The sequence below is a fragment of the Tuber melanosporum genome (assembly GCF_000151645.1).
Source record: "Tuber melanosporum whole genome shotgun sequence assembly, scaffold_18, strain Mel28".
In the NCBI taxonomy this organism is placed as follows: Eukaryota; Fungi; Ascomycota; class Pezizomycetes; order Pezizales; family Tuberaceae; genus Tuber; species Tuber melanosporum.
This window is the reverse complement of record NW_003298841.1, coordinates 1,001,472-1,013,961: the sequence shown is the minus strand read 5'-3', so window position 1 is coordinate 1,013,961 and position 12,490 is coordinate 1,001,472. Positions and strand designations below refer to the sequence as shown.

The 12,490-nt window shown below is 43.1% G+C and overlaps 3 protein-coding genes; 1 reads left to right on the top strand and 2 right to left on the bottom strand.

Moving 5' to 3' along the window:
* Positions 1–2,817: 2,817 nt before the first annotated feature.
* Positions 2,818–3,530, bottom strand: GSTUM_00005244001 (uncharacterized protein; the record flags this gene model as incomplete). XM_002837250.2 has 2 exons in its annotated part: positions 2,818–3,181; positions 3,239–3,530. The coding sequence occupies 2 exons, from the start codon at positions 3,528–3,530 to the stop codon at positions 3,123–3,125; spliced, it is 351 nt and encodes a 116-aa protein (XP_002837296.1). The 3' UTR covers positions 2,818–3,122.
* Positions 3,531–3,535: 5 nt separating this feature from the next.
* Positions 3,536–4,511, bottom strand: GSTUM_00005243001 (uncharacterized protein; the record flags this gene model as incomplete). XM_002837249.2 has 3 exons in its annotated part: positions 4,277–4,511; positions 3,786–4,036; positions 3,536–3,763 (listed from the first exon to the last, which is right to left on the bottom strand). Exons 1-3 carry the CDS (start codon positions 4,374–4,376, stop codon positions 3,536–3,538), a joined length of 579 nt encoding a protein of 192 aa, XP_002837295.1. The 5' UTR covers positions 4,377–4,511.
* Positions 4,512–4,709: 198 nt separating this feature from the next.
* On the top strand, positions 4,710–7,727 carry GSTUM_00005242001 (uncharacterized protein; the record flags this gene model as incomplete). XM_002837248.2 has 1 exon in its annotated part: positions 4,710–7,727. The coding sequence occupies exon 1, from the start codon at positions 4,785–4,787 to the stop codon at positions 7,725–7,727; it is 2,943 nt and encodes a 980-aa protein (XP_002837294.1). The 5' UTR covers positions 4,710–4,784.
* Positions 7,728–12,490: the final 4,763 nt, after the last annotated feature.

Genomic DNA, 12,490 nt, shown 5'->3' with positions numbered 1-12,490 from the left:
TATATTCTTCGTACAAGCACAATACCAGTATGGTATCATACAAGATTAGGGACCTATCCGTTGGGCAGTCTGAGACAGTAAAATTCGTAGCTAAGCACACCAATCTGAAAAAAAATCCCAAACAGGATGCTTCGCACTTATATAACATGCTCATGATATTAAATTACAGTAACCAATAAATACTATGAAAAAAAAGTCTGATGAACTATTACTAATACTTTATCAGAAAGCTGCGAGTGTATTAAGAAAAAGTAGGAAGAGAAGAAAAAGGATAGTAACTAGATGAAAAAACAAACACTGGAAACCATTGAGCAGTAGAAATGTATATGGGACACTTGAGATATGTGGTACAGAGGGCTACCATAATACAAACACTCAGAGAAGAGAATGGTAAACCAGTTGGCTTCCCTCATTGTAGCTAATATGAAAATAAGATCTGGAGAAATATCGCTCCATCCAGCTGACAACTGTGGGGCCAGCTACCACATAACTGTATATTTCCTGGCTGCATACTTGAGTCTGGGATCAGGCAGGTAAAAAGAGAGCCCTGCCGGTCATTGCAACGTTTTTGGTAGTCCTCATGCTAAGATGGTAAAGGGGAATTGAAGTTGAATTGAACGTATAAGACAGTCATTTGAACATCTACCTCTGCTATCTATGAGTTTGATCTTATGAGATTTTTATGCCTATTGTCAAAGTAAGGGGAGCAAAGGGAGAAGCCACAGCTGGGTCTGTTGCAGCCAAAGCAAGTAGAGGTTGCGTGAGTTCCTTTTTGATTCATTCCCCATAGTATAAACTAGCATTACGTACAGGCAATATTGGAGGACTTTTGCTATGTAAACTGGTACTCAGTTGGTGCTTCCTTGGAGGCTAGAAGTAAGGTATGGTTCTGGAGTCGACTATGCTGGGAGGTTATAGTTTTTCTTGTATAATAAGCCTTTTAGGCAGTATAGCCCTTCTGTTCATACTTGTCAAGTATTAGTTGAGCTAGAAGAAGACGAAATGATCGTGAGATATCATTATACTGAATAGGTAGTGAGAGGCAGCGTGCGATTAGGAAAGAATTAATAACTGTAGTGTCAAGAAGCCAATAGAATATGAGAGGCTAGTTGCAGAGATGCTTCAATTGAGTAAAATAATAACTCCAGTACTGATCGGCAACATCTACTCCAATCTTATACCTATTATAGCTATTAGTAATGACTGGAATAGCAACATTTGAGTGCTCAGCTAGGTCAAACACCCAGCAAATAGCAGGGCCATTACTGCGGGGGATCCGGGCTTTTTTACACTCAACAATTATCCCCTTATCAAGAGTGTGAATAGTTGTCAAAAAATGCATTGTACTATTATCCTACCACTAAATCCCTAAAACCTTGCCCTCTTGGCCAACAAGCCTCCCAGAAACCTCATTCCAGAGAATGCCCTTCTTTTCATCATGGAGATGAATGGGAAATGCTCTAGCATTTACTCATACTGTCCCACATCCACCAATACCTAGATGCCGTAGCTTGGTAAGGGGAGAGAGTGTGTAGAAATCATTGTCCATATAGATGTTGAAGTGAAGCCTAGAACTATATGAAAGAGAGGAGGCTAATTGAAACACAGTTGAGCCAGTAGGAGTGAAATCTTCCTGCAGAATCAAGACAGCACATGAGTTTGCCTGAGAAGCAAATATCCAATTATAGCTATTGCTGACGTCACAGAGTGCAAATACTTTGTGCCCTTCAGTAATTGGCTTGCTGGGAATTCAGTATGTATGAAAACTTTACTCTCCAAACCTAATAATCATTTCATCTACAGTGATATTTGATGCAGGAAGGTAGTACTACTGACACTGAGACTGGATTATAGAGTTTAATGGTTCTAGCTTCTCAAACTACTCTGAATATGAGAGTTGTAATTTTGGGTCGGAGATATGGAGGTATTGTTTAATTTAGCAGAAGTGCTTGAAATCCATCATTTGAAAAGTTGATTGCATATTCTCTTTCATATCCCAAAATGTCTTTGGACCAAGGCCACCCCTCTTTTTACTTCTATATGAATTAGAAGACCCAATAAGACTCTCATCTCCCGTGCCCTTACTTTTCTCCTTTCCTGGCCAGACTTTAGGAGTAGGCCGGCCCTAATCCCTGACCCTTTCCCTGCTCCTTTCTCTCTCTCATACTGATTTGTCCCCACTACCAGCAAATCCATCATACTATCATCCCAAAAGAACTCAAATATCCTTAGGGCATTAGTACTGCTGTCCTCTCAAGGCAACAAAGGCTGACTGAGATGATTGTTCCATGGGCAGAGGAGCACAAAGGGCCACTGATTACGTTGGATTTGGAATTCTTGTTGCGGTAATTTGGGCTTCTTTTGTATCCAGGTTTTTTGTACCCAGCTCTCTCTTCCTACTGGGCAATTGGTCGAAAGGGCAGAAAGCAGTTCTTGTACTGGTCTTAGCTCTGACATCGCTGGTGGTCCTTGCTGGTTAACCTGTATTGTATTCAAAATTACTTTGCAATAGTTGACATAGTTGTGTCCTACTTGCACTTATCCTTTTTAGGTATGGTATTTTTCATAATAGGTGCTGTGTGCCTGGCTACGAATTTTACTGTTTCAGACCGCCCAAAGGATAGACCTTGCACTTGACCACTTATAAAGTGCCAGTGTCTGGACACCTTCGTACTGGTGTTGATTAGTGCCTGTCTTGGCGCAAAATTCTGGATATCACACCTATAAAATTACCCAGGGCCAGCCCAAAAGTAGCGTGACTGACTCGACTGCAATGCATCAATCGTCACTATTAATCTAGAATGCCTTGACGCCGTATTGATTTTTCATGCCGAGTTATCAAGTACAGTAGAAACAAGGACGAGAACCCCTTTTTTTCGAAGGAACTACCTAAAAGACAAGAGAGAAAGGAAATATCGAGAAATAGACAAGGCGCAAAGAAAAGGAAATTGAACCCTGGAGGGCATATACAATACAACCGCTATGGCTTCTCCGCCATACATTTCCACTGGGCTAGTTTTTTCGGCTTTCTTGCCTCTTGCATTCCATCTATCTAACTGCTCTATCCATGTCTAAGATCAGACAAAGATGTGAACTTCATGCCACCTTACTGTACAAGATATTTAAGATTGGGAACGTAAGTAACGACCAACAACCATACAGTGGTCCCTCTCAAATGGTTCTAGAAACGTCTGTTAGTGCTCCCGCTCATCGAAATAATTTTAGGAAAACAACTTACCCAATGTCAGTTGTTCCAAAGGCTTAATCCTCTCTTCTCTCATCTTCTGAACCTCCCTAGCAAACACAGCCTCTGCGGCTGCTGTTGAATCGATGCAGTTTGCTTTGACAGAAACCAAGACACCCCCCTTCTCCTTCAAGAAAAGATGGCAATTAAGCCCAACGATTCTCGCTTGATCAGGCTGTGCTACATCCGCAAAGACAACATCAACCATGCCCACGAGCATGCGATACTTCAAAGGATGACGAGCGTCCTCGATGATGGGAATAACGTTGGTGCGCTTCTTAGCCATATTGATTAAGTCACGCCCGGAGCGGTGGGAGAACTCGACAGCATAGACATTGCCAGTAGGGCCAACAATATCAGCAACATGGGAAACAGAAGTACCAGAGGCAGCGCCAAGGTAAAGAACTTTAGCACCGGGTTGAATGAAGATATCATCGAGACCACCCAAAATACCTGCGGCCAACTTTGAACGGAAAGGGTTCCAGACTCTGTATTCAGTCTTGGTGGAGGCGCCGTCGGCTTCAGTAGAGGGCGTATCGACTGAAATACGCTTCTCTCCGTAGACTGACTCTCCAGGCGAGAGATTCTTGGTGACCAGCATATCTTCCTTCGAACGGGCGACAAAAACACCGGCATGACGATGAGGCTCAACAACAACTCTAGCACCACCCTTAGCACCCCCGGCGCCTCCTCGTCCTCCTCCACGGCCTCCTCTGGGTGTGCCGCGGCCGCGACCGCCGCCGCGTGCACCACCACGTCCACCACCGCGAGGTGTACCGCGCACACCGCCGCCTGAGGCAATTGAGTATGTCAGTCAAAATTTCCCCTAATACTATGTCGTGGGGTCTGGTTTGAATCTTGTGAGAGGAGTTTTCCTAGGAGGGCTCTCCTCTTCGCAAAAGGAAGGGCGGGTGATACTCTCGTCACTAGTGTGCACAAACTGTTGGAGGAAACAAGGAAAACATGAAAACTGTGAGGAGAATATTGCAGGATTACGACAGGAATATCAGAACAGAGGAATTGAAGACTAACCAAATCCACCACGAGAACCGCCACGGGAGCTGCCACGGGAGCCGCCTCTAGGAGTAGCTCCTCCTCTTGCCCCGCCTCTTCCACGGGGGGTGAAGCCCATTATAGCGCAAGTGCTTTTGTTGTTTTCGTAATAAAATTCCAGGTCCGAGGCGAATTGACCGGGAGGAGGCCAATCAATTGATGGGTTTTGTTGATTGGGGACGAGCGAATGGTCGGGGTTGAGGATTGTTTGAGCTTTGGGCGAGAGATGAAAGATGAAAGGGTTTTTTTTCCAGAAAAGTAGGTGGTGTCTGTGTGGGGCTAAATTGTCTGCTTATGGGTTGGGTCTCTCGATTGGGGCATTTAACTTTTTTGATGAGTCATCCATGACACCGATACCGCAGACCACACATCCCCCTCACATTTCCTTGAGATAACTTAACCCCTGGATTGCCATCCATCACGATCAATAAACTTGCGGGGCACCCCTCTTCATCCTGGTTTGCAATCACGAGCAAAGATTGTCGTTATGGGTAAAAGGAAAGTGGAGAAATGGGAGTGCTCCTCAGATTCCGACTCGAGCGAAGACGAAATCGAATTTCCAGATCCGACCGATGACCACGAACGCTTTTCTTCCGGGCATCAACGAAAGCGACGATGGGCTGGCGGGGACACAAAAGAGAGGGCTGCCTTAGGCATTTTTGGGAGTGATGGCGAAGATGAAGGTGCACGAGGCGGTAAGGGATGGAGTAGTAAAGGGTTGAGGAATAAGGGGATGGGGTTCGTTAAGTCTAGCGAGATTGTTGGTGGAGAGGATGATGAGGACAGCGAGGGCGACGAGGACGATGAGGACGAATACACCGGAGCTGTCAGGATGGCGCAAAAGGTGGAAGAGGAAATTGAAGGCGACGATAGGACGGTTGGTGGCCTGGGATCAGTTTCGGATGCTACTGCTGGGTTTGCTGGGCTTGGTAGCTGGAGTAGTAAAGGCGATGAGGAGGAGTCAGATACAGGGCCTCGCCTTGGTCTAGGAAGGAAGCCCTTAAGCTCCAGAAAGTTCACTCGCGCAGGCTTGGGAGCAGGGTCTCAGAACAATTCCGGAACATCTACCCCACGGTCGTTGGATGCGCATGTAGGATTGGGGTTCAAAGCTTCGGCAATATCACGAATGGGTCCTACTGAGTCGCCGCCACCCGAATCGCCGACAGGGCAGCAGTACTCAACGCCGCTGGGACGAGGGTTCGTTTCATCTTTCACTGCTGCCTCTGTGGGAATGCCTTCGTTAGATCCCGAATTTCCAGTATCGCAATCTGAGAACATAGTCCCTCGACCCTCCTTCTTTACCTCTGAACCTTCACGGGGAAAGGGAGGAGGTCGTGCAAACGACACCTCGCAGCCGAAAGCCAACCCTGAAAGTTTCGCCGCGAGGATGATGGCAAAGATGGGTTATGTTGAAGGTCAGGGTCTTGGGAAGAAGGGGGAGGGTATATTGGCTCCTATAGAGGTTAAGCTTCGACCACAAGGTGTAGGTGTGGGGGCAATTAGGGAAAAGACCGATCAAGCAAGAAAGGAGGCCAAGCGAGCTGCTGCGTTGAGAGGAGAGGTCATTTCTGATAGCGAAGATGAGGAAAGGAAAAAAAAGGCAAAGAGAAAGGCAGGAAGCGGTTCAATGGGCAGTACGCCTGGTGGAACTCCTCTCAGGGCTAGAAAGGAGAGAACAAAGTTCAGAACTGTAGAGGAGATATCGGCTGCTGCAAAAGGGTTGGACGTGCCGTCAGTTCTAAAAAATATAATCGACTTTACTGGGAAAGAGAGGAAATTGTTGACATCTAGCTCTGGGGTCATGTCTAAAGATCCTTCTGTTGAAGACGAATCGTTTAAGATTGCTAGAATGGCTCGAAAGGATCTCGAGAGTTTTGCAGGGGAATGGGCGAGCCTGCAAGACCGGAAGACCTATATTAATAAAGAGGAGAGAAGGTTGAATTTGGAGATGGATGAGGAAACAAAGCAGATCGGAAGATTAAAGGACATGGTGGATATGGCGAAGAGTCTTCAGAGCCTCACTTTGAATATCGAAGACCCAAAGGCTTCTATCGAAGCAATCGTAACGCAGCTAGAGGTACTGCAACTTGAGTACCAGAACGAGATAGAAGACCACGACTTGACCGGAGTAGCAGTCGCGGCACTGCACCCACTTTTCAAACGGGAGCTTTCCAGGTGGTCCCCTCTTAAAGATCCGTTCCTGTTATTTGAGAGCTTCCGCAGGCTTCGTCGTATACTCCATATACGATCAAAGGAAGACGTCGAAGCAGAGTACGCTAAAAAAGGTTTCGTAGAGCGAAGCAAGTCTACAACTCATTATGAGAGTATGATGTTTTCTCTCTGGCTTCCGAAAGTGCGATCAGCTATCAACAACGATTGGAATGTACATAAACCTGCACCAGTACTAAAAGTATTGGATGTTTGGACTTCTCTTCTTCCATCTTTTATTCATGCCAACATCCTCGACCAACTGGTGTTACCCAAACTCCGTGCGGCAGTTGCCGATTGGAACCCCCGCGTGAGCAAAGGGAATAAGGCTCGCCAGCCTCCCCATCTATGGGTCTTTCAGTGGCTGCCACATTTGGGTCCTCATATGGATGATCTCCTCCGTGAGGTCAGGAGGGGATTCGGGATCGTTCTGGATACTTGGGATGTTTCCAGGGGGACAGTCGAAGGTTTAGAAGCATGGAAAGAAGTCTTCGGTCCTAGTCAGCTCGAGGATTTGCTAATCCGCCACCTACTACCCCGACTTGCGTTAAGATTGAGAGACGATTTCGACGTCAATCCCGGAGACCAGGTCCTCGAACCCTTGGAGGACGTTTTCAAGTGGATTCCTTTCTTCAGAATCTCCACTTTCGCCCAACTCGTCGAAGCCGAATTTTTCCCCAAGTGGCTGAATGTATTATACCAGTGGCTGACTGCCGAGCCCATTTTCACGGAAATTCAGGAGTGGTATATGTTCTGGCAGGATGTCTTCCCGGAGGGACTGAGAAGCGCTCCCGCGATCAGAAGTGGCTTCAAGAAGGGTCTCGATATGATGAACAACGCTTTGGACTTGGGCCAAGATGCCCCCATCAAACTTGCGCCCCCTCCTGTGGAACCCCTACGACCGACAAAACCGGAGGCCATTGCACCAAAGTCTGTACCTGTCAAAGCGAACAACACCCCTGTACCGGTCGGAGCGACCTTTAGAGACGCGGTGGAGGACTGGTGCGCTGATCACAATCTTCTCCTTATCCCCTTACGTAAAGCCCATGAAGCAAGCGGCAGACCTATGTTCAGAATGACAGCAAGCGCCAGCGGGAGCGGAGGCTCGGTGGTGTACTTTCAAGGGGACGTGGTGTGGGCACAGGATAAAAAGAATAGGGAGCTATGGGAGCCATTGGGACTAGAGGAGTTGTTGGAGAGGATAGAAGGGAGTATGAGGTAAATTTGGTGTATGTACGATACTTTGGCGTTAGAATATTAGCAGTGTATGATAAGTTGCATGGATGTGTTTTGGCTTCATTGGTGTTGGGAGCCTTTTATAGTATCAGTTGCATAATTGTTCAGTCCACAGTAGAGACGGGAGGAACAGGATTGGAGCAGGATTCATATACCATGCAGCTGGTACAGTAGAAAAATAGACCCTTCACCCACAGTTGCGCCAGACGTGGTGCTCGGGAAGCTCTCGATACACTCTTCACAAGATCCGTACACGCGACTAATCTTTGAGGGGACGGGTGAAGAGCTTTGTATGTCTTCAAGCTTGAACAATTCCAGTAAGTCCTAGCTATCTTCATGTCTTTCAACAGATACATCTTCTATCATAAGATAAGCTAGGAAAGTCATAGCTCCAAACCCCTTCAAAAATGACAGAATTTCAGATTCTCCTGCATGCACGGGGAGCATATATATCTCCAGGCAAAGCACGTATAGATAGTGATCAATGCTTACTAACAATAAGTTACTCTCAGGCTCAGAGAAATGTTTATATCGGGAATAGAAGTAACTTTGGCCGCGAGCGGAAGATTTTGAATGGGTCATGAATTACGGATCTCCAAAGGAAGATAGGTATATAAGCAGTACCTAAGTAGGCAATTTCGTTGGAGTTCACTTACATTTGTAAGGAAGTTGTAGACTTCAATACTCATAGAGAACTAAATCGACGACCCCAAAATTTTGGGTATCATTCATAGTTGCCTTGCGGCATGTTGGCAAGCCACCGTGTTCTCTGTCTCAAAAAAAGGGGGGCGAACATCTAGAGGTGGTCATCATATATCACTCGCGAGCGTGTAATGATTTCAAAAACTCTACGCCCCCATGATTGGTGGGGGAATTCTCTTGGAGCGATTCTGGTATCGTAGGTTCCCCGACAATCAAGAAAGAAGCTTCTCTTTTTTTTTTACGTGAAGACCGGCCACGAAGGAATTACCGACCACTGGACCAGAAACTAATGAGGAGGCGGACAGGGAAGCCAATAACTTACTATATAGTGTCAACATGCCATGAGGCTGTCAAATTTGCTATGATAATTCTAGTGGCGAGACAAAACTTCATTTGATACTCCAGATGGTGCGCTATTTTACATTCCAGGGTGGGGGGGGGGTTCCTGATATCCATGTGCCCAATGTTACCATTCCATACAGGTGTATAAGTCTTGGTAACACACGCTTCCATATTATTCAAATGCTTTACCCGCTCTGCTACCTCTTGCTCCTCCTCTTTGGAAAGTAAAATTTCCCCTTTATGATCCTGATTCAGAGGTTTTGTCTATATAATTGCTAGTCAAGCAAGATAGTATAACACCAGGTTTCTAACTCACATCTCAAATATTGAGGTTTTTGCTATTTTTCCAAAGTAGCAAGAGCGTTCAAGATTCAGTTATCATACAATCACCTCAAAAGTATTGTTTCACTTTCTAAAATCCTACCAAAAAGTATCTAAACATTGGTAATTTACCAGCTCATTTCTAGATAATAAAATACTATATGAAAGAAAAAGAAAATTTGAGTAAATTTCTATTTACAAGAACTATTTTATTATTTAATAAAAATAATAAAAATTTTATATATGAATAAGCTGTACCTGGATTTATTTAAACAGATAGTGACAAAGAGCATTTTACCACCAAGTTGGCCAAACTTGGCAAAATTTGTATGGAGATTTAGTATTCCATGTAATAGTTCTCACTGACAGTCTTAATAAGTATGAATACTGTTTGACACTGAAATATTTCACACCCTTTTTAAACTCTTTTAATAAAATCTTCACTATTTAAAAAGATGCTATTAACTTCCAACTGGCACCATTTAATTTATAAAGTTGAATAGACTGAGACATTTTCCTGAAACCTCAGTTTAATTGACTATTATTTTAGTAGTCTCTTCCAATTTTACAAAGTAGTCAACTTATATGTTAGACATCTATGCATAATGTAGATCTAGTAGACAGTATGTCAATGCTTCATATATATCACCTATTAGGTCTTTTGTTAGGTGGATGCTGCCTGTATAGACTCAGAGTTGTCTATATCTATTAAAATTTATTTCCGTAGACGGAGATTTATTCAGGAAGGTAAAACAGTTACTCATTTCACTTAGGACTACTAAGAGTAGAGTAAGGTAGAATAGAATAGTATAAATAATTTTATATTGTTAATATTAGGAATACCGGGATCTGATATCTAGGAACCATCCTAAGTAGAGTAACTCCATTCGGAATCAGAATCACTGGTCTCTAATACCCCGATCTGGTACCCTCACGGGGTCCACATGTTATCATATGTACTTATCTCAATTGCATCCTGTGACTATAAGGCTACAAAATTTAAAGTAAAAGGATAATACCATATATATCGCTGTCATCCATGCAACCAGATCCTGTTCGCAGGTTAAATGAGAGAAGACCTTTGGCTAAGTCTAGGAAGTAGAATAGAGTAAATCTGTCAACTACTCAGAGAGTTACTAGGCTTCAAAATTGTGACAACTTTGGCAAGAGTAGTAGGTAACAGAACTTTTTCGTACAAAGAGATAGTATTGAATGCTAAAGGATCTTTACAAGAGGCCAATACATTTGCACCTACTCTATAATAACTAGAAGAGACTAGAACTCTGAGAAATACTACCACAGAAGCTGATAAACTTCACGCAGTATTACAACTGGGCGCAGGAATGTGTTGTAGTTACGGGAATAATTCACAATCCTAGAACAATGACTGAAATCCTGGTACTCAGAGCAATAAAGAGTTGCCGACCAAGGGATTATCTACCAATCTGGTAGAATGACTCCCTGTGAATTAGTGGGAAGTTATCTGAAAGATATCTATCGGTTGGATCCGGAGTTATGGACGTTAAAAGTCAGGCATTCTAGGAAGGTTGAAATTGTAACTACCTCTAAAAATACAATCTGCAGATAAAACTGATCATTTCATTGATAAGGGAGACAATTGGTATCAACTTAGTTCAACTTGAGAACTAGGCCATAAGTTTAAAGACTCTATTGATCAGATAATTACTATTGGGAATAGTATAGCCACTAGTTAGCAATATAGTAATTACTGAAAAGAGTGTGTTGATTTTCAGAATCTCCAGGTATTCACACCTTTGAAGAATACCTGATGTTATGAGTTATAATTAGAAAGGTACATAGTTGTATAATAGATAGATATAGTCTGCGAACACTCAGATGCGAAATATAAATATTGAAGTACCTCTCAAGCTTTTAGATATTATCAAGCAACGGAGAAGAGACCTTAACAATATAATATTGTCTTCATGATTCTATGCTACTTTACCTACTTTACTCTGGCTCTTAGTAGTTATAAACAAAATGTGTGCAATTCGATCCTTTCTAGACAATCTCAGTCCACAAAAAACAAATCTTACTTGGCCTAGACAACTCTGAAGTCTATTAGTTTTTCTCCCCCTAACACTCTCTGAGTAGTTAATGAATTCATTCTGTTCCACTTCCTAGACTTAGCAAAAGGTCCCTTCTCAAATATCTTACGAACAGGATCCAGTCAAACAGAGAGTAGTAACCTATACAGTATTATTTGTAAACTTTAACATCTGTGGCATTATAGTCACAGGATGCAACTGAGATAGATATGTATGATAAAGTTTGGTGCATGTAAGGAGGCCAGAATAGGGTGTTGGAGAATAGAGGTTCCAATTCTGAATGGAGTTACCCTACATATGGTGGTTCCTAGGTATCAGATCTCAGTACTACTAACAAGTACAAAAGACTGCAGACTTTTGATACTGTTTAGAAGAGTCTGCCAGCTTACTGCAGATATTCACTATCCAATAAAGAGTACAATATAGTTTTCGCAATTAACCAGAAAAGAAATGAGAATTCTGGTCCGAGTTCTCCTACCATATTTTGTGACTGTGCTACCTCCTCCAAGTGTCTCCGAGTGTCACATCTTTTCCTGGATACTAACTTGTATTTGAACAATTTTCAACTTCACTCTTATGATGCAATACAAAAGTTACACCAATGAGATAGTTTCATACCTTAAGCGGTAGCTCAAAGTCTTCCATGATTATAAAGACATCCTTAAGGAGTATCGGAAAGATTAGTCGACAGCCTGAAAGGTACATGAGGTAATATCGAGAATACAGAATACAAATAGTAATATACTCAATCAACATCACCTTTCAGTGCTCAGTGTAGTTCAAAGACTGACCATTGTAGACGAACAGCTTTATGAGCTTGAGGGTGTAGTGGCAGATATATATAATAAGCATCTCAATTTCAACTTCGGAAAGATATACCTATTAAGTCATTTTACAAACTATATACAGCAGTTCAGAAATATCTAAATGTATTCAACTGAGTCAGCCAAGAGCAGCTATAAGACAATGGTCAAGGAGGACTACAGACAGTCAAATAAGAATGATGTGAGTGATCAGATACTACAGATATATGCTAGACTCAATGGCTTCAAAATTCACAAACTAACTGTTAATACCAATATCAATTATCCCATTTGTGATGTGCTCCGAAGTAAACCATTCTCAGGCCGTATCGGATCAGCAGTTAAACAATCAAATATACTAACAGCCAGGATTAAAGAAGTTACACAGCTCAAACAAATGTTAAATGTATTACCAGGGCTCTTGATAGACTATTATCAGTAGAAATCAGCCAGAACTAGTGCTTTTGACTAAGACTCCATTGGGAAGTTTCCAATTGAAGTCTGCCATGTAT